This window comes from Acartia tonsa, chromosome 4 (genome assembly GCF_053477335.1).
Source record: "Acartia tonsa isolate MP-2025a chromosome 4, ASM5347733v1, whole genome shotgun sequence".
NCBI classification, from domain to species: Eukaryota; Metazoa; Arthropoda; class Copepoda; order Calanoida; family Acartiidae; genus Acartia; species Acartia tonsa.
In genome coordinates, this window is record NC_137263.1 from 48,651,879 (window position 1) to 48,674,258 (window position 22,380).

At 33.4% G+C, this 22,380-nt stretch overlaps 2 protein-coding genes across 4 annotated transcripts; both read right to left on the minus strand.

Moving 5' to 3' along the window:
* Positions 1 to 1,833: 1,833 nt before the first annotated feature.
* Positions 1,834 to 13,511, minus strand: LOC145317543 (uncharacterized). 2 transcript variants are annotated; one of them, XM_080158674.1, is made up of 7 exons: positions 12,759 to 13,511; positions 9,738 to 11,936; positions 5,107 to 5,227; positions 4,342 to 4,812; positions 3,604 to 3,863; positions 2,772 to 3,263; positions 2,175 to 2,620 (listed from the first exon to the last, which is right to left on the minus strand). In XM_080158674.1, exons 1-5 carry the CDS (start codon positions 13,080 to 13,082, stop codon positions 3,706 to 3,708), a joined length of 3,273 nt encoding a protein of 1,090 aa, XP_080014800.1. In that variant the 5' UTR covers positions 13,083 to 13,511; the 3' UTR covers positions 2,175 to 2,620; positions 2,772 to 3,263; positions 3,604 to 3,705. The 2 variants fall into 2 exon arrangements, with proteins under 2 accessions (XP_080014799.1, XP_080014800.1); XM_080158673.1 differs by having other exon boundaries at positions 1,834 to 3,263.
* A 2,683-nt stretch (positions 13,512 to 16,194) lies between these two features.
* Positions 16,195 to 21,849, minus strand: LOC145317547 (methionine aminopeptidase A-like). 2 transcript variants are annotated; one of them, XM_080158678.1, is made up of 7 exons: positions 21,599 to 21,849; positions 21,117 to 21,241; positions 20,272 to 20,626; positions 19,553 to 19,672; positions 18,415 to 18,526; positions 17,425 to 17,572; positions 16,863 to 17,212 (listed from the first exon to the last, which is right to left on the minus strand). In XM_080158678.1, exons 1-6 carry the CDS (start codon positions 21,783 to 21,785, stop codon positions 17,449 to 17,451), a joined length of 1,023 nt encoding a protein of 340 aa, XP_080014804.1. In that variant the 5' UTR covers positions 21,786 to 21,849; the 3' UTR covers positions 16,863 to 17,212; positions 17,425 to 17,448. The 2 variants fall into 2 exon arrangements, with proteins under 2 accessions (XP_080014803.1, XP_080014804.1); XM_080158677.1 differs by having other exon boundaries at positions 16,195 to 17,572.
* Between the last annotated feature and the right edge of the window lie 531 nt (positions 21,850 to 22,380).

Below are 22,380 nucleotides of genomic sequence, written 5' to 3' on the forward strand. Positions count from 1 at the left end.
TTCATTATGCAAATCAAAATAAAATCAATGGGAAAACGTTTGTTTTGCACTTTTCTCCACTTTTCAAAATTGATTATGATAAAATAACAATTTTTTAAGGGATTTATGCATTAATTATAATGAAAAACAGTTTAAGGTAGATTTTAATGATTTTTCTAACTAATAAATAATTTTAAAAAAGAAATTCTATTCCTATCACTTTAGAGGACAGCTGCTGACCCCCAGTCTTATGGATAAAGCTAAATACATGTTAAAAATAAAAATAACCCTAAAAAATATACAAAAATGTTTTTTGATGTGTTAAAAAAAATCCATTTTAAAATCTTGATTTTGAGGACGATGGCCTTTAAGATGGTCTTACTGGTGGGGATGGTGAGCTAAATGTTATCAAAGTGCATGCCCATAATGAATACTTATATATTGAACTATGGTCCAATTTTTGTAGTCAGAGCAGCCTCCAGCCAAGCAATATTAAAAAAGAAAAAAATTACAATTTTAATTACTAAAATTCATAAAGTAAATAATGTAGTTTTTTGATAATGGTTATATTTCATGTCGTGAGGCTCCATTGGAGGTTGCTATGACTACAAAAAATGGTACATAGGTTAATAGACAAGTTGTTGTAATGGTCATGTACTTAGATAACATTTGGCTCACCATCACCACCAGTAAGAACATCTTTAAGGCCATCATCCTCAAAATAAAGATTTTAAAATGGATTTTTTTAACACATCAAAAAACATTTTTGTGTACATTTGAGGGTTATTTTTATCTTTAACATGTATTTAGCTTCATCCATAAGACTGGTGGTCAGCAGCTGTCCTCTCTAAAGTGATAGGGATTGAATTTCATTTTTAAAATTATTTATTAGTTAGAAAAATCATTAAAATCTACCTTAAACTGCTTTTCATTATAATTAATGCATAAATCCCTTTAAAAATTGTTATTTTATCATAATCAATTTTGAAAAGTGGAGAAAAGTGCAAAACAAACGTTTTCCCATTGATTTTATTTTGATTTGCATAATGAAGTGGATCAGTAGAAAATCAAAAAATATAGATTTCGATTGATATATAAACATTTTACTTTAAAAAGAATCTTTTTCTTTTATCATACGTTTTGCTTTAACAAATAGAAACAATGTACTGTAAAACTGTACACTTATGGACTACCATAGACAAAATATCCAGGAAAATATAGATTGCATAATGAAGTGGTTCGGGGTTTAATAAACAAAAAAATTAATGGAAAATTATTTTCCTTTTAAAGATGCAAATATTAATATTTTCTTAAAAAGAGAAACTTTTGACGTATTTTACAAGTTTCCATGAAATAATACATCCTTCTCTTTGCTCTATAAATAAAAATGCATCCAAAAAGTTCTAGTTTAATTTATAGATATAATTACATAATAACTTTAAGAAACATAAATAAGGGAGGGGGGGGGGGGGCGAAAGTGACACCTTTTGAAACCAAAACTAAAAGTCAACAAAGGAACTCAACTAAAAAAAGAGTTACAGGTCTGAGATTTTGCATGGCAGTTGCTTTATAGGGGTACAATATGGAACTGTGAAGAAACGGAGGCGCAACCGCCGAAAACCGCCGTTTCCCGCCGAAATTTTTTTTGCCTTTTCTCGGCGGTTTTCGGCGGTTGCGCCGCCGTTTCTTCACAGTTCCATATTGTACCCCTATAAAGCAACTGCCATGCAAAATCTCAGACCTGTAACTCTTTTTTTAGTTGAGTTCCTTTGACTTTTAGTTTTGGTTTCAAAAAGTGTCACTTTCGCCCCCCCCCCCCCCCTTTTAAATAGCTGACAATAAGGCATTGCTGTGACATATAACATTTTGGATCTAGTGCAGTTAATGGTAAATGTTCCTTGTAACAATTATCTCAAAAAAATTATTAACTTTAAAAGCTGCCAACGGCCAAACGGTTGAATGATTAGACTTGTTTTTTCTTCAGAGAAGATTTTCCTGTGCATTTTTGGATCTTGGCTATTACAGATTTTTATGCCGCTTAACACGGTGTGCGGGCATGACATGTACGTTCACCATTTTGGCAGCTCGCAGCCTTTAAAGATCATAGATTTTGGGGATAATCATTACCAGGAAGATATTACCTTGAACTGCACTAGATCTAACATTTCTAATATAATCTGGTTATTTGGTTTCGTTTTCGTTAATCAAACATTGGTATAAATATTACAGTCAATGTAATTGCTTTTTCAAGTTTAATCAGATTTTAATTTTAAGGTCGTAATTTTTCATAATTTAAAAAGTTGGAAAAGTACTTTCAGAATTTAGAATGAAAGGGATAGTTCCATTAGAATTGTTTCATCATTATTATTAGTGAATCTTTAAGTTTTGTTGTTGATACATGAATTAGGGTATTGATAAAGTCTTTACATACCAAATGCTTTCTATGGAACTATTCCTTTTGATAAAATATATGTCTTAGTATAGGTTAAATATTAATTATTAAATTACATATAACTTTACAATGAAGGATGTTATAATCTGATAAAATATTAATGTATTAAGTTTGTAATGTACAAAATATCAAGCTGACATAGTTTAGTTAAAGCAGATCACTGGTTTTACATCAGGGCTCAGCAGCTGCCTACAAGCAGCCAAAAAAGTTGTCATAAATACCATAGTAATGTTACAATTTAAGCTCATATGTAAAATTTTAAAAACAGCCAAATAGCAGTAAATTGGCGGCTTGTTGACTGCTGCCAAGCTCTGGTTTTTCATCACAGGGCAAATAGCACCTTCTCTACAAGCTGAGATACAATACTCAATAACATTAAAAATAAAGTACATTGCACATTTTAAATGGCCCTATTGTTAATCTTTTTTAACAATACTTTAAAAAGTAGGTATAGACAGCAAAAAAGTTTATTTAAATCCTAAACGAAATAATACCATTGGATTTTATTTAATGTTAATAAGCTATCCCAAAAATATGAGCATCTCATGTCAAATATTTTGAGAAAGTCATATTATTTATGAAAATGATTTTCTATTTGTTTTGATAGATTCTCTTGTTATAATGGGTTAAGCTGCCAATTTAATGGAAATTTGATTAAAACTTTCAAAATTATATTTCAGATAGATCTGGATGAATTTAGATAGTTGATAAATAAGCTCAATAACATTTAAAAATACACCTGACATATCTTAGTACACCAAAAGGTTACCTAATTCCTTTAACTTATGAAACACCAACTTCATATTTTTCGTTCTTTAATCCCATTCAAATCCTAAAATCATTAAGATATTAAAGACAATATTAACATATCTCCTTAACATTTTTTAAGATAATAGAAAGTTGTAACAAATTAAAGTAAATGAGTTTTGATGCAAAAATTTGCACGAATGAGAGCAAGTGATAACCTTATAGCATTGATGTTAAGCATATTTTTGGTCAATCAAAAGAAGCACCAAAAGCACAGAAAAATTCTCAAAATAACCATTGCTTAATCTTACACATGAAGAAAAAACGACTTAAAATCAATGCAGTAAGTCCATAAAATCATTTGAAATTTTAAATATGCAGTCTCCTTCATGAAAAAAAAACTTTCTATCAAACAAAAAAAATACCTTATTGGCCAAGTAATCTTCTTTATCAACAGAATTTTACAGAAAACTTTTCACCAGGTTTTTCATTTTATCTCGTTAGGAACCATGTTTTATCTTCATTTTTTATTGTGATACTGCTGTGCGCGACCTGATATCCTTGTCCTTGTTGAACTGTCTGTAGAATAGTATGTATGGGGTGGAGTGGGGGCTAGCAGACATTACATCCGGCTCGGAGGTAAAATTAACCTGACTGTCATCGCATCTCAGCCAACAACCATAACCTTAAAAACATGCTTATTAACACAAAATATTCATTAAGAAAATATTTCTCGTATCGCTTCGAAACCGATTAATATTCGGTGGATTAGAACTGGTTCTCAGCCAAAATGAAAACTTATGCATAGCATTGTATTACAGACAAATTTTCACGAATATTTAAAAAAATGGTAAAATTAATACCTACAAGTTTTGTTAGACCGGACCTTTGGCCATTTAGTTCTTAAATGTTTTTATTATAAACTCCCTCATAACATAGATTGATTGGTTTTGTGTAGAATAATAATATTAAATAGGCATTTAACTATTACAGTAAAACAATAGAGGGTGAAGGGGTAAAATAACTGTATGTCCTAACCCCAAAGATCCAGTGCCGACTTTCAATTGGGTCTTAGGGGGATCCAGGTAGTTGTCTATTTATACATCTACATTTATAGATTTATTATTTAATTAATGGAAAAATCAGAAGAAAAATTAATTTACCTGTGTGATAAATATCAGTGATATAATGTCCGTTGCTTGCCTCAGTGCCCTTGTGATAAACCACAGCAAACAGCTTATACTGCTTTTGCTTTAGTGTGTACTTGGTTTTACAGTTAGCTGACAATATATCGCGCGGGATGACTATGTCCACCGGGAAATTTATTTCTGTCATAACCTTCTGCTCAGAATAGCCATCGTACACCATCCGTTTCAGGTGGAAAATCATGACCAGCGGCAGCTCTTCCAGGCTCAGTGTTTTAGAGGCCGTGGTTGCCAGCTGACCCGTGCGTGGATTTCTATAACCCTCTAACACCTCCGGTGCAAAATTGTGGGCAATAACGTCAAGAAGGTCAAAGGATTGGGACGATGGCGTGTGTTGGGTGGCCGGGATGTCCAGCTGCAAGGCGAAAAATGGCTGCAGCATGGCTGAGGTCTCGCAGTTTTCCGCTATTACACTGCTTCGAGTTATACCTGTAAGCATTAAGGAGACTTTAAACAAAGGAGTAGAACGGTAATATTCACTACATAGCTTTCATCCTCATTTAAAACAGACATTAACCAAAAAAAACTATGAAAAAAATTAACGATACCTGAACATCGTTAAATTTTCGTCCAATGTTCATTTTAGTTAAACAAAATTATCGTTAAACATAATATAGCAAAGTTAGAGCAAAATTTTGGATATCAGAAGCATGAGCTATAGTTAAAACAACAAGTAACACTTCAATAGCTGTGCAACCAATAAAAACAGTATTTGTCTGTTACCTGAAAACAAAGCTTGTATTGGCGTCCTGGTGGTCGTGGTTTGGTCCACAATTCTTCTGGTTATACATCCCTTTCTATTTACTTCCTCCAGTTCACCACTAGTAGTTGCACTGTCATCATTCTTAAAAGGATTTTAGGTAATCTGTGAGCCAGTTATGAACATCATGACTTAAAATGTTGTAATTTAAAGGGAGGGGGCGGAAGTGACACTTTTTGAAACCAAAACTGAAAGTCAAAGGAACTCAACTAAATAAAGAGTTACAGCTATGAGATTTCACATGGTAGTTGCTTTAAATAGTTACAATATCGAACTGTGAAGAAACGGCGGTGGAACCGCCGCTCCCGCCGAAATTTATTTTTGCCTTTTCTCGCTATATTAGATAATTTTTTTCATAAAAATTTCCCTTATATTTTCACTTGAAACTTTTTATTAAACATGTCAATGTAAAATATTAAAAGTGTCAAGTGCAAATATATTGAACGGCATCATACTTCTAGTAAATTACACTTGTCTTCTACTGCATTAGCAGCCTTCCACTTTCCTGTCGTTACTTATATTTGCATTTGGAGAGAAAAGGCGAAAAAAAATTCGGCGGGAAACAGCGGTTTTCGGCGGGAGCGGGGTTTCCGCCGCCGTTTCTTCATAGTTCCATATTATACCTCTTTAAAACAACTACCATGTTAAATCTAAGAGCTGTAACTCTGTATTTAGTTGAGTAACTTTGACTTTTAGTTTTGGTTTCAAAAAGTGTCACTTCCGCCTCCCCCCTTTTCCCTTCACCTTACTGGAAAGTCCTAGTGACATGGAAGTATTTAAGTAGGAAACCTGAAACGATCAGGCCAGACTTAGGTAATAGTTAGCAAGCTCCAGTTAGAAAAGAGGTTTCAAATCAAAATAAAACCTGAAGTTCACTCTTCATATCATATGGTTTTATTTATACCTTGTACATGATTTTTTTATAGTCAACATAAAAAATGCTCAAAATTATGATTTATTGTCGGGCAACAAAGCTTGCTGAAATAACTAAATGTTATAAGATAAAAAGGCTAGCTCTTACTAACCTAAACTAGATTAATAATAGAATCTTGTATGAAATTGATAGCCTTTAACCACTTTAAGAAGAGAGTTGATATCAAAATCAATTTTCTAAGGGGGGGGGGGGGGGGGGGGGTTAATGCAACCATCTCGTAATCAATGTATAAATGGCACTTAGAGTTCAATTTTTGATCTGAAATTTCGCATGAGTAATCCTTTGTAGGTCTATTTTCCCTAAATCGAACAAAAAGTTGGAAAAGTAGCGGCTAACGGCTGGCGGCTCAGCCGTTTAGCCATTTTTGGGCTATTTTTAATTCAAATCCATCACGAAACCTAGCTCCACATAATATTCTTTTCCGCTCCAAAACGTTTTCAAACGGTTTAGCCGGTAGTTGCTGGTACTAGAAATCTAAAAAATGTTTTTTTTGTATCATTTCACACGATTTAAAGCAAAAATATGTTTCAAAATGTTGATTCCTACGTAATTTATGATAGATTTGCCCTAAAAATAGCAAAAAAAAAACCGGCTAAACGGCTGGCCGTTAGCCGTTACTTTTTTCAACTTTTTGTTCGATTTCGGGAAAATAGACCTACAAAGGACTAGGTACTCATGCAAAATTTCAGATCAAAATTCGAATTCTAAGTGCCATTTATACATTGATTACGAGATGGTTGCATTAACCCCCCCCCCCCCCCTTTGTTAGTGTCTGATTTCAATATCTTTCTTCATGGTGTAATGTTATAAAAATATGATATGTCCTTTTTTCAGGGGTGTATATTCTCCACAATATTTATTTTTTTTGCCCCTGCTGCATAATATTTCATTTTTTCCCGTTCTAGTTTTTTCCCCCAAGGAGGGGAAAAAATGGAAAATGTTTTCAGTACTCTGTATCTTAGTACTTAATTACAATTTTGTTAAAATTAATTTTTAGAAAACCGATTTTTTCCCTAAAAGCACTTTGGGGGAAAGCACCTAATATCTTCTTATTAATTGATGTACTCTTTATTTTATTCATTTTTCCCCCTCCCACATATTTTTCTTTAAAAAGAATGTTTTCAGGTCTGCTTATTTCTTGATTCCCCTTAACCCCCCCCCCCCCCCTCCTACATATTTTTATTCCCCCCACCCCTTCAGCAGGGTATCCCATACAGAATTTACACCCCTGCTTTTTTTTCTAAAGAATTAATATAAGAGAAAAGAAATTTTTTAACTAAATAATAAGACATTGTGGGCGAAACCACTTCTTACTAAATATGCGTGATCATATGACAAAATCTAACAAGCTTACAAGTTGTAAGCTAAATAAGACAAACTACTGCTAAAAAAAACTGCTTGCCATGTTTTCCTGAAATTAAGTTTCATCTGGACCAATTTTTGAAGCAACTACCAGTAGGAAAGCTGAACAAATCAGAGAGTCAGACATACGAACATTAACAAGTGACCACGCATTCAACATTATATAGAAGAAGTTTAAACAAAAATTACTTTCATACAGGAATTTTTAATACGGACATATGTACATTTTCAGACTCGATTATAAAGATGCTTCGCTAAAAACATAATACCTTATGGTTCTAAGAATCACTATTCGTCAAAATCAAGTAAATTAGAAGATTGTATATTGTTTTCAAAGTGCCAAAAATCATCTAGTTTAAAATGGACATACGGACTTCCTAACATTGATTATAAGGTTGCTACGCTTTCTAAGTTGCCCCTAACTGTCATGTTTAAAATTGATACGACAATTATAACATGCCTTGTTTCTTATACAATAAAATAGATTGATTATAGGTAATATTTAATCATACAATTTATCTCCAATAGTACTTTCTCTTTTTATAATGAAAAGGAAATTTTTCTTTGCAAATTATAAATATCTCTAAAATTTCTCTTTAACCCAGATTTTTTTATGTGCCCCACAAAAGTGCATTTTGCAGATAAATACATTTTCTATGTAAATGGTTTTATTCCACGTGAGCTCTTTATAATAAGAGCATTTAATTAGGAGAATAGTACAAAAAGTGCATATTTATATTTTTGAGGACTTTTAATAAACTGGAAGCCGCACCCCTAGCGTCTAGGGGATCTATATTTGAATGAGTAAGGAAGGGCATTAAAATAGTCTTAAACTATTTCCAGACTTATTTACGAAAATAAAATAGCCTAAAACCATCTCAGAACCTATTAGAAGCATAACATAAGTTCAGCATTCAGCGAGATCCTTAACTACACACAAATAAAAACTTAATACTTTATGAAATAGGATAAAGAGTGAAATTTAGGAAATTTGTAATTTGTGAAGTTTTAAATTGGACCAATTTGATCCTAACTCAGTGAAGGATGCAAAGTGCACGAGTGAAAACCACAACAATTTCTGCCAAATGGCGTTTGGCTACAACTAGGATTTATTCTTATTATTATTGTTTTTATTTCTCACTTAAACACACCTAAAGTACGAGGGTGCAATCATGCGTGGAGAATTATTAAAATATCACGTTATTCCAGGAAGGAAGTGGACAATGGGCTATTTATTACACTAGTCCCCAAAGTTTTAAATAACGCTTTCTTATTCTTTGGCTTAACAATTTTGAAGACTTTAATTGAAATTTAATTGATTGGTTTATTAAGTTGAGTGTCCAAACGTTTCAACCACCAATTGTAATCTACATAAGAGGTAATTTTGTGTACATATTGGAGATACACAATACTTATAAATTTATCGCCCATTGTCTTATCCCTTTAGATCCCTGCGTTATTCACACTTGATAGGCAGATGGTTTTTTAAGGTAATTGACAGAAGAAAACTCTTTTTTGCACTTTAAAATATTTCACAACAATCTAGTTTACAAACTCACAGGGGAGAGGAGGGGGCAATATCGGTTTTATTATTTCCAATCCTTTTTTCCAAAATTTCTAATATAAACAAGGAGGGGAAGATTTACTTACCGACCATTGTACTATCCCTTAAGATCCCTGAGTTAAACCTTTAACTAAAGATTTTAAAATGATCACAAACAGAAAAATGAAACAAAAAGGTAACATATTATAAAATGGCTGTTGTGATTTTTTGAGGGAGGGGGTTCTAGTTGCCAATTCTTTAGGAAAGGTGCAGGTATCCTCCCGCAAAATAGTCATAAACCTTCAATAGACCTCTGAGAATATTCACTATTAAGGAGAACAGTATCGGTTTAGTGGTTAGCGTGATCATTAGCAAAAGACAGACAGTCAAGACGGACATCCTGTTACTTTTATAAATTATTTCTAACATTTAGTAAAGTTTTCTTTTGTTGTTCATAATTTTTTTCAGCTTTTTCTTGATAGGCTACTTAAAATGCACTCAAAGATATACTACTTGTCCTGGATTTAAAGGGATAAGACAATGGGCCATAAAAGGATGTTCATCCCCCATGATGATAAATAAAATTACCTCCTCTGTATATTACAATTAGTGGTTGGATGTTTGGACACTAAGCTCAAATGATAATCCAGCCAATCAAATTTCAATATAAGTCCCCAAAGTTGTTAAGCCAACGAATAATAAAACGTTACTGTAAAACTTTGGGGACTAATGTAATATCCCTCTCTTCAACCAACCTGTCTCTCGTTGATCTGTGATGAGTTGACCAGCATGATCAGACTGCGCATCTCCTCGTCAAGACCATTCAGCAGGTGAGACAGAAATTCTTCTGCATCTTGCTGGCGCCCCTCCCCGCCGACACTGCTGCATTTGCCGTCACCATTGACAGATTCCTCCCGCCACTGACGTGACTTTAATAGGACGTTGTACACATTGTTAGGTTCAACAGCTGTATCTGACAAAATTTCCTGTCGTGATGACAAACGGTCTTTCTTTTGTAGTGGATGACGGCCGAATATTTTAAGCGGCCGAAACTCGTTTGCCAAATCAACCATGGCGTCTAGCTTTGGCGTAGTGGAGTTGGAATTGTTATGTCCAATGTTATTCACCATCTCATAAGACAAATTTTTAAGAAGATTGTACAAAGTCGGGCAAGCTAGAAGAGCCTGTAATACAGCGTTAACAAAACACCAGTTAGATCTATTTGTTAGGCCACGAGGCATTAGAGCGGCTGGTGCATGATTCAGCTGATAATTCTTCAAAAATTTTCCAATTTTAATCCGATGTTGTTGCTGCAAATTATTGTTGCTTCCCTCCTCAGTTTCAGTTGGCGTTGTAGAAAATGGCGGTATCCGAGCTGTCGGTTTCTCTACGCTTACCCTTTCAAAACATTGTTCTGTGCCTGAAAACAAAAATGAAGCCCAGGATTTGTTGTTAGCCGTTTGTTTTACTGTGTCATCCTCTGCAGCATTATTAACATTGTAATCATGGTTTACTTCTGCTTGTTTAGAAGCGTTTCCTTCAGTGGTGGGGCTACTGTTGTTTGTCCCAACCTCTTTCTGATCTTTTAAAGGAAATGGTGGAGGGGTCGGGCGATGACAAACTCTTCTTTCGTCGACAACATATTGAAGTGGGGAAGATACTTTCGCCATGATCGGCATTGTTGCTGGTACACTGCCATGACCAGGCGCGTTCCTATTTCTAGATTCATAAAGCCCAGCTAGTTCTTGGTCTTCATTCACCGCTAGCTTTGGTTTAATCTGAGTCTCGTCTTGATTTGCTTTCCTAGATTCATCATTTTCAGGTTTGGTTACAGAAATGTCACTGTTAATAATAGCTGCAACTTTTGTTGGACCGGAATCCATTTTGATTATTTTCTCATTGTTATTACCACCAATAGTAGTACTAGGATTATAATGCTCATTAGAGGAAGTATACATGGAAAAGTGAAGAGCAGGGCCGCCATTGTTATTTGAGGTTGGGTAAATTACTAAAGGAGGTGGAAACGCGTGATCAACAGAATGTTTGGGTTGCAGCCCGGCTTCAGCCTGCGGGAAAGGAGCCACGTAATTTAAAGGATATGTGGCAAAGGGCAATGGTTGCCTCAGAGCAAGTCCTCCTGACGAAGTTACTTGAATTTGAGTTGGTAACGCAGGGGGCGGAATATTAAAGGATGTCATGCCTCCGCTGGCTGGTAAATATGTTAGGTTGGCGGTGAAATGGTTGATGTGAATATGCTGCATTGTGTCAGACATTGTGTTTACGGGATTAGATAGCCCTGGAGACTGAAGAGTGGAGCTGTATTCTTGATTTGTTGGAAAATCATTGGATCCGAAATTTACGACCGGACTAGTTGGTATTGAAGAATTAGTTTGAATAGGTTGTGCTGCTTCAGATAATTTAGTAGATGTATAGTTGACTGAAACAGGGATACTGTTAGGTTGACAAACTGTCAAGTCATTGGAATTTTCAGAATTCCTTTCATATCCAGGTAGGTTACTTGTTTCTGTCTGATCATTTACCTTTGGTTGGAGTTTGGATGTTTGTAAAGAGTCGTCACATTTTTGGATGTTTTGATCACGTGAATAATTCTCTTCTATAATTTTATTATTCGAAAACTGTTGTATGTTTTCAACATTCTCTCCATCATTTATTACTGTATTATCTTCTTTCATTTTATAAGACAACTGTTCTTTTGATCTAATGGTATCATCAACATCATTTTCGTGAATATCATCTATAAAGTGTTCTTCAATAGCTTGTAAATTATTTAGGGGTTCTTCAGCAGCTTGAAAAGTAAACAAGGAAGGAGTTGAGCATAGCGAGGGGAGCAATGATTCTGGATCATTGGGGTTGAACTGGCCAGAGGCGATGCAGTTGAAAACTTCTGACGCACATCCAAACTCAATGTCAGCAGGCTCAATATCAGTGGAAATCTAGCAAATAAAAATACCTAATTAATAAGGACAACAAAATTTTTAATGGATCGGGTGCTTGAATTGGCCAATATATAGGTATCTTTTAAGACACTTAGAATTAAAAAATATTAAAGAAGGATGTGCATAAGAATGGGCGGAGCAGGGGGAGTAGGGGGGTACTCGAGAACTTCCGCCGCTGCGGAAAAAATTAAAAAAAAAAAAACATGGTCTTAAATGATTCCAAATCGACTAATTCGGCGAGAAATTCAAAAAAAATTGGCGGCGGCGGTAAACCGCGGTTAACGATAATTTTAAGAGTAACTTTGGCCCTATAGAAGCTTAAATCCGAAGTTAGCTCAATTTTGGTCAAAGGGTTCTCGAGTAGACCCCCCCCCCCCCCCTTTGCCCAGCCCATTCTTATGCACATCCTCCTATAATTTAGCTTATTATTGGTATAATATGTAAACCACTCAATTGAACAAACGGAACCAAATTGATTATTTTTCAAAAGGCTGTACGAAATCTTTTATTCTCAAAGGCCCTTTCCCCTCCTTTAATTTAAAACTGTAAAGACAAATACTAGATTATTTTAAACCTAATTAAAATAATAATGAAGCTTTAAATATAATTTTCATGATAAAAGGTAAAACAACAAAACCTCCTTTTTTTTGCTTACATATTACAATTTTAAAATAAATGTTAATACGTTTTATATAAAATATTTGTTTTTAACAAGGTATATAATCCATACAAATCAGCTTTCTCCCAATTATTCTAATAAATAAAAACTTGATAAACAAGATTTAATAATGGTATATAAAAAAAAAAAATAAAACCTACCCAACTTTCTTGATCATCTTGATAACAGAGTGAGCTTTGCAAAGGGTATTGTATGTCTCTGAGTATCTGTCTGTCTTGGTCAGACAGGTAGCCATAATCTGTCCCCTCCTCAAGACAGAGAAATTCCAGTACAACTTCTGGCGATACACAACTTTGTCTGGAGCTTAGTGTCGGAGTATCACACAGAGGATTGTGTGTGGCGACAGGTGTCCTACTCCGGCAGGTGCTTATGGCAGGTGTCTCTCTAAGAGTTGAGAAAATGACAGGTGTCCCACATGGTGTATTTGTGGCAGGGGCCTCGCCACCCCCACCAGACCTAAGCATTTTTATACCGGCATCACTGGGGGGGTTTGTTTACTTTTCTGAAATATTTGGTTGCATCATATATCACAATTAAAAATAAAAAATGCAAACTTTTTCAAACAATCACGTAGTGACATGCGCTGTTATAGTAGCCATCACTGTTTTATTTGTGAGCATGTCACAAATATTTTAACTTTTTAACAATGGCTTGTATATAATTAGTATAACATATTCAGCACACAAACAACATAACAACAAACACTGATATGTGGATTATAAGTAACAGAGAGAAAAAAAACTCACTTCTCTCTCTCTTTCTTCTCTATATAAAATTTTAGAGTATACATAGTTGAGTTATGCACAACAGAGTATTATTATAAATTTATAATATAGTTAGAGTTTAGCAGCAGCAGAAAATATGCGTGTGTGTGTGTATCAGTTTGTTTCTTAACTCCTTACTACTTTCCTCTTTCCCTGTCAATTCCCCGAATCCCCCTGTGTAGTTGTACCCTTTTTTTTATATTTTGCTCTTTCTCTCTCTCCCTCAAAGTCCTACTCTGATTGCAATGAAAAATACATTGAGAAAACTTGCTTCTAACTCCGTAGTGTTCTCTCGGCCTGTGATTGGCTAGAAAGCAGTTCCCAGCTCGCCTCCCATTGGTCGGTACAAAGAGGTAATTTTGTAAACAAGCGGAATTTTCCTGGTTAGGAAACTATCTTGAATTATATTTTTTTTTAAATTGGTTGTCAAAAAGAGAACCACAGAGAGAATAAAATCCTCACGCTAATTGATAAAAAATAATCATGGCAAAAATATACATGTATATAACAATTTTCTCTCAAAATAAACTAGTTGCTACGCAAAAACGAATGCAATAAAAAGAGTACTTTTAACAATATTGATTAAGTCATACACAATTTTTAACTGTTTTCTTATAATATGCAACACAATGAATTAAATGACTCAACAACATATACATAAGTAAAATAAAATTAATAATTTATCAATGCATTTATTGTAAATAATTTATAATTTCATAAATTTTAAAAATTAATTAGGATTTGCAGAACTCAAAATACACTTGCAAAGCGCAAATATATGATTGAACCGTTCGTTATATATGCAATTTTTCTGGAAATACCTGAAATTGACACATTAATACCAACCGAATAGCTTCATCAGAAATACAGTTATTCAAAGATAATTAATACTTCTTATGGGGAATCATTCTAATTGGTAAAATATGGCTAAATGCGTAAATTAAGAAAGTACGAATGAACGTATCTCCACACACGAATAGTACATTTGAATTTACCATTGCGCATAGTACAAACAGGCCCGTATCGCCAACAAGAAGACAGGGTGTTCAAAGAGTTATAAATTACAATAAATGCTAATTAACTTGGTCACTTGATATCGATAAGAAGATGGAACTAGTACAATAAATGTCTAAAACATGTTTGATAATTTATAAAAAGTGGATGGAAGTTTGATAGTTTTAACATTAATTTTGAAGGCAACCTGTCTGTTTGTACTTTCCACCCTTTGGCAGAAATAATCGTTAACCAAACAAGAACGATAAAATGCATAGTCACATAACTTTGTACATATTAATTTAAAAATGTATTAAAAAAAAGTGTTTAAAATTAAGATAACAAGGAAATACACCAAAATAAAGTTAATATTAGAAAAAAAAAGTATGAAATTGAATTTTGTTGAATAAAAACTGATATTGGCTAGAGCTCACATAAAATAAGCAGGTAGAGAAGAAAATTATCTCTCTCTCTATCTACACAAGAACAGGTAAATATACGTGGGCGGGGCCTAAATTTTGGTTGCGCAAACTTGTTTTATAATGAATTCCTGTCATGCTTCAACCTCAGTAAATTTGAAACTAGTACAATTCATCCCTGAAAAGGCCTGGGGCAAGTAATAAAGCCACCACCCCTTGAAAAACAAAGCTATTGATTTCTATTCAATATTTAACGCAAAAAAATCTGGGATCTAAAGGGATAAGACAATGGCCGATAAATTGATATACATACCAAATGATTATACACAAAATCATCCCTTCTCTATATAGAATACAATTAATACTTGAATCTTTAGGACACTTAACTTAATGAACCAACCAATCAAAATCGAATAGAAGTCCTCAAAGTTGTTAAGCCAACGAATAAGAAAGCGTTAAACTATAAAAACTTTGGGGACTAGTGTATTATAATATCCAAATGTCCCCTCCCTCCCTGCAAACAAAAAATGCTCACAACTTCCTTTGCGTTGTAAGAACCATAAATTCAATTTAGAACTTGTGACTGCACCCCTTCCTATTATAAAAATTGCCCTAAGTTTCACGTTTGAAGAAAAAAAAGGTAGAATAAAAATGATAAAAACTGTTCAGAGAAAAATCATGATAACAACCATCTTATTAAAGTAACAGGATGTATGTCTCACTTTAAGCCTGATAAGATCTCGTAAAAGGCTGGACCTTTCTTGTTCTACAATTTCTCAGGAAGTTTTCCATTGGTCTATGGAATGTTTTAGGCTATTTTGATAAGGGTGGGGGGGTTCAATATGCAGCATCGATAAAAAATAATACCCGTCAAAAAACAAATTATCGTTTTATTAAAAACCAAAAAATTGTGGAAACTCATCACCCTCTTTTGGCAAAGGAGCAAATCTTTAAACAGAATTAGAACGATTAGATATGCTCCTTATGATTTAGGGGTGTTGTTCTTGATTCGCAGATACCAACCCAGCGACGTATGAAGCTACAATGAAAGGCACAATTTCATACGTGTTTTTCAGCTGTCGTTGTGGGGCAGCACATCGTAAAATTGACGACCTCTCCATTTGCCTCCCAAATATTATTTTAGATTTATTTCGCTTGTTGATTATACCTTATTTCTGATGATAACTAGTTTTCAGTAATTCATGACAGCAAACATATTTTGGTTTTTAAGTCCGTTAATACCTCTGAAACAGCATGAACGATAAAAGTTAATCAAAGATAAGATTCGAGTTTATGCGCTTGGGGTATAAACTATAATCCAAACATCAAACAGAAGGGAGGAGTGGCACTCCTTGAAAAAATGTATTATCTAATACCCCAAAATGCACAAAAATGGTAAGTTTAGAATACATAGAAAATATTTATTAAATATCATTAATAAAGAATTGCATTTAAAGCTTAACAATAGTAATAAATGACAGAATGTAAATCAACAACTAACAAAACATTATCAGCTACTCTTTAATCCTATTTCTCAAAATTTGGAACGTTATAAAGAAAGTTGGCGGGTGGGACACTTTTTAAAACCAACACTAAAGTCAAAGGAAGTCAACTTACCAAGATCGAGTTACATACTGAAATTTGGCACAGCAGTCGCTTTTAAGAGGAACAATGTAGAACTTTGAAGAAACGTTTCCCGCCAAAAAAAATACCTTTCTGCCAAATTTGACAATTTTAAATCATCTGAGACATCATATTCTTCATATATTTTTACTTGACACTTTTCACAAATAAATTAAGGCTGGAAACGGCAGTTTGCGGCGATGGCGGCGGTTCCACCAGTCTCTTCACAGTTCCAGAAAACATCTCTTTAAAGCATCTGACATGACAAATTTTAGTGCTGTAACTCGTTTTTTCGTTGAGTTCCTTTGAATTTTAGTTTTGGTTTCAAAAAGTGTCACACCAGCCTCAATCTCCCCTTTGACAATAAGACAGTTAAAATTATTGAACTATGTTCTTAAATAGTATTTTGTAAAACCAAAGTACAAGTTAAGGAATAACTATGAACTGAATCATAATGGTTTGTTAATTTCTCTGCAAGTATTAATCATGTATAAAACAAAAAACTTAACACAATGAAATATCTAACAGAATTCAAATTGATAAAAACAGAAACGTATTTTTTTTTCAGCAATTATCAACGTAATAAGTCGGTTTTCAGCGACAGTAACAACGCCGTTTCTTCACAGTTCCACATTTTATTAAAATAAACTAACTGAAAAGTCAGATTGCTTAAAAAGCCCTTTTCCCCTTACCCCTCCCCCCCAAAAAATACGGTATAAAAATGACTAGTTTTGCTGTATATAAAATAGTTTTGCTCAATATAAAATAAATATAAACGGTGACGTCAGTTAGTGCCTTTTCCGCATAGGAGTATCTATTCTATAAGGAGTATAAGGTTAGGTAACAGCCAACAGAAAACCAACCCTTAGAGAACACGAAACCAAAATATGTACTTTTTTAACGTCTCTTGTATGTTGTAGCATTTGACATTATCCAATTAACAGAAATATGCATTTCAGCTTTGGTTTGGTTGATAAAATTATTAACTTGACGAAACTGGCATTTACTGACGTCCCCTATCTTATCATGTGTCATGAAGTTGTTGTCAATATTTCTGCTCCATCCTCTGTGATAAGAATAGTATGTTCAGCTTGAGCTGTCCGAGTGTTGTCCTCTGTCAACAATGTAAAGTCGTCTTCCAATAACCTTATTCGCCTAAAATACATTTTAAAGTATGACGTCGAAAGCGATTATTATCCGGTGGATTAGAACCGGTTCTAAGCATACTGAAAATCATGTATAGCATGGAATCACAGACAAATCTCCACGAATATTAAAAATTAAAATAAAAATCATAAAATTAATACCAGTTTTATTATCTTCGGCCCCTCTGGTCTAAGAAAACTGGTTTTAATATTATTATTTTTCATTTTAATATCCCCGGAAATCTGTCTATAAAACAATGCGATAAATAACAATTATTTGTTAGTGCCACAACGGATCAAGTTAAGCAAAGCATGACAAAGAACAACAAGTAAGGCAGAATTTGCCAATAATTCATCATTAAAGCACATATCAATATATCGCCAAGAAAAGTAGAGTATTCCGATATCTTATCAAGCAAAGCAAAGTTTGCCCTAATTTCAACAGGTAAAGCAATATTAGCAGTTATGCCTGTTAATAATTTCAAAAAAAAACTATATACAAAGTGCCTAAAATCAAATGAGATCCTCTTTTCTGCAGAGAGGATGATGGGATTGGGCTGTTTTTACACTATTTTTCAAAGTTTTATAATGACGATTTCCTAATCGTTAGCTTAACGACATTAGGGACTTTCATTGAATGTTGATTGGTCGATTCATTAAGACGAGTTTTCATTTGTTTAAAACACTAATTGTAATCTACAAAGTGGTAATTCTGTGTATCATCATTGGAGATGTACATCAATTAATCGGCTATTGATTCATCCTTTTAGATCCCTGAGTTTATTTTGACAAACAGAAGCATTGGATTTTAATTTTCAAACACTTTTCTCCAGTAAAACTCAAAATTAATACCTGTTTCCCTCTGAAACACAAGGTTCCACAGTGAAGACCATCCCACTCTTCATTCGTCCTGGATAACTGTTTAGACAGTGGTATATGTCTGGCGGACCATGGAAGAAAGTTCCTTTAAATTATTGTTTTGATAAAAAGTTTTTAGCTATTCAAGAGGGGAGGGGACAATGGAAATTATTATTTTAAACCTACACGACTAATATTAACCAACTAAATAATAGACCAGGGATGTAAAGGGATAAGATGATTGCCGATCAATTGATGTACATTCCCTGCAATAATGAAACAAAAATGCCCCTTCAGTAGATTAAAATTAGTGGTTGAAACGTTAGAACACTCAACTTAATAAACCAACCAATCAAAATTCAGTTTAAAACTAGTGTAATAAATAGCCCATTTTCCCCTTTCCCTCTGGTAATAAACACAATGCCACATTTAACTTTCGAGTAGCTGGTTAATTATCTCCATTGTCATATTTTCCGGAATGTATAAAAAATGTAATTACAGAAACATCAAGAAAACAAAATTAAACAATTAAATTTCAATTCTATCCCTATGAAATAATTTTTAAAAAGCTAAGATAAGTCCAAATTTTGAAGTGATACAAATAGACAAACACAAAGACATCCTACTTCTATATTAAGCTATATAAGATAGAAAGAATTTTAATGTATATAATAGATTTGAAATCTCAATAAAATTTTACGATTTTTTTTTATAAAATTCGTTTTTTGTATAATTCTTTATCTAAAAGCGCAAATACAATTTAAGTTAATTAATTTGGACATCTGTGATTAGTGGGTTGAAAACAATCTGCGCTCTGATTGGAGAAGCTTAAGTTTCGTACATCATTCAACAAATTAGAGCTTTTAAATAAAGAATTATATAAAAAATGAATTTTATAAAAAAATCCTTAAAATTTTATGCAGATTTCAAATCTATTATATACATTAAAATTCTTTCCAACTTATATAGCTTATTCTATATGTATAGACACACCTTAGAAAACAACCAAAAGTCTCATAGTAAAAAAATTTACTCAATCTCTACAAACTAAACTTAAAAGTGATTTTGCAACCCCAACCCCTTTAAAGTACCCCAAGAGGCATTAGTATATGATTCTTAAAAGTGTGATCACCTATTCCATGGCCAAGAAGATATTGTATGGGCAAAAATCCATTTTTCTTGCAATGTCTATCAACTGCCAGACCAATGCTTCGGTATGGTTCCTCATCTTTACACACGGAGATCCCAAGTTCTAAAGTCAGAGAACATCAGTTAATTAGGTAATTAACATATAGCAAGAACAATTAAATCCATATTTAGCGAAGCTATAAAAATCTAACAATAAGTGGATTAAATAAAAACAGAGTACTGTCCATCAAAATTCCAGTGCAGCACTAAAACCCCCTCTCTTATTTCTAAAACAAATTAAAAATAAAGGGGAGGGGGGGGGGGGTTCTTATGCCTAACCTTTCGGAGAAACCAATTACCAAATATAGTGAAAGTAATAAACAAACATACTAAAAACATATAATCAAAAATAAGAATGATGTGGGCGGGGGGGGGGGGGGGGGGGGCGGGTAGGGTTTCTTTGATCAAAAATAGTGACCTGTGGTAATAATTAGTGAAAATAGTGTTTGAACTATAATATATCAAGGACTGGAAAGTTGTAGCCTCACTCTACCACCAGCGTTTTGTATGTGTTTAGTTGTTGAAAAAGATTGTGCTTGCGCGAGGAAAGAGAAATTGTATACAACGTCTTAACTCTACTTTACTTTTCTCTCGTTCATAAACAGACAGACGTATAAACATACCATAAAACAAATAAAAAAGCTTTGCTACAAAAATTCGTACCCAGGCATTGTGTTGTGACCAGCATTAGTTTATCTGCCAGGCTGTCCACGTGACCAACAGGATACGTCCAGGAACAGTCTCCGTGATATCCATTCAGGTACACAGTCACATCAATATTAACAATATCCCCATTCTCCAGCTGGCGCGCGTCAGGTATACCGTGAGCGGCAACATTGTTCACTGAACAGCTGATGCTCTTGGGGAAGCCCTTGAATCCGAGAGGTGATGGATAGGCGCCTCGCTGCACTATAAACTCTCTTGCTTGGCGGTCAATTTCCTCAGTTGTTATACCTGGTTCTACCAAGCTCCCGGAAAAATCCAGACATTCTTTGGCTACTTTACATGACTCTCGAATCTTAATATATTAAAAATTTTAATTAGAACTTAAAAGGAAACAAGACTAGTTTGACATCCATAAATTTAGCCATTTTGAAATCGTCCAACTGATTTCAACCCTTGCATGGAATATTTGTAACAATAAGAATTTTGAAAAGATCAAATGTCCATCAAATTATTTTCCTTTTTTACCTACTTACGTTTAGCATACTTAATTATAATCATCTATTATTTAGATTTAATTTTCTTCAAACTTAAAGTTAAGACACACTATTTCTGTAAAAAGTCTTGCAGTATTCTCACCTAGGGATCTAAAGGGATTAGACAATAGCCGATAAATATATGTACATCCCCAATACTAATACACAAAATCACCACTTGCGTAGAATACTATAAGTGCACTCCACTTAATGAACCAACCAATAAAAATATTTAAGAAAACATTATTATAAAACTTTGTGGACAAGTGTAATAAACCGCCCAATATCCCCTCCCTTCCAGATTCTCACCTTAGATATTTGATCATGTGACCAAATGATTGGTGCCTTTGGTATGACTTCTTTATTATGAATGTAAGGAGGTCTGGGAATATTGTCCGCAATTATAGAAATATCAGCAGCCTTCTTCTTCCCTTCTATAAAAAGATTGGATGTTACTTATTTGTTACAAAATGGATAATTTTGAAGTTGATAGAGTTGTCCAATCAATTCGAAACTATACAAAAAATTATATTAGTACAGCTAACTCCCAAGGGTCGAGAAATAATATTAGCTTTTCTTTTTTTCACAAATATATTTGTAAAAAATCGATAAAAATTTCTTAACAGAATTTAATAAAAAATAAATCATGTTATTTCTTGATCTTAACAAAGCATTTGACAAGGTAGTGAAAATAAAACGACCTATGAAACTATTTAAAAAAACATATCAAGGGCAAACTAAATAGACAGATTATTGCTTTCTTGTATGTTTGTAATAAAAGTCATTTAAACCTGGCTTGACTATGGAAAATTTTGGAATTTCTTTTCTTTTTGGCGGCCCCCAGGGATTCCAACTAAAATGCCTCCATTGGACGGAGGAAATAGATAAATTTTGTGGATTTGCCAATCTGCAAGGAACAGCATGTATGAGTCCGACCGCATTAGCGGACTGATGTCCGCCAACAGTTAAAACCATCATTTGAAAATTTATCACACATTTTTTATCATCTGAAACACAATTTTTTTTCTTACATCATTGTAGCAAAACTACATTATATTTATTTCACTCACTTAAGTCTGTACGTCCATCCTTAAAGTTCCTGGATTAAATTTGAACTTGAAAAATTTTGACAAAACTCTTTCTCTTGCTCAACTTATTACTGTTTTTCTAAATTATTAATAAAATTTTATAAACTAAGAGGCTTTTTCAGCTACCTTCTGGCTTTGTTTTCATTTATTTATTAATTATAAAATGTTGCTCTTATTGACGTTATCATCCTTATTTTTATCAATATTAAATTTGTGGCCTTAATTCATAGTTAACATATTTTATTCTAAAATTTTAATCAGATCTATTGTTATTAATTTTAATCATAATAAGAAAGTAAAGATGGTATTGAAGAAAAGTTTATTCAAACATTAAAAAAGAATTTATTTCTAGGATTGCATCAAAATAAAACAAATATAAAATATTTACAGGACTCTAAAAGTTGTGTAGTTATTAAAGTCTACACAATTTGTTAGAAATCAAATTTAAACTTTGTTTTTTAATACCTACCTTTTCTAATGTATTG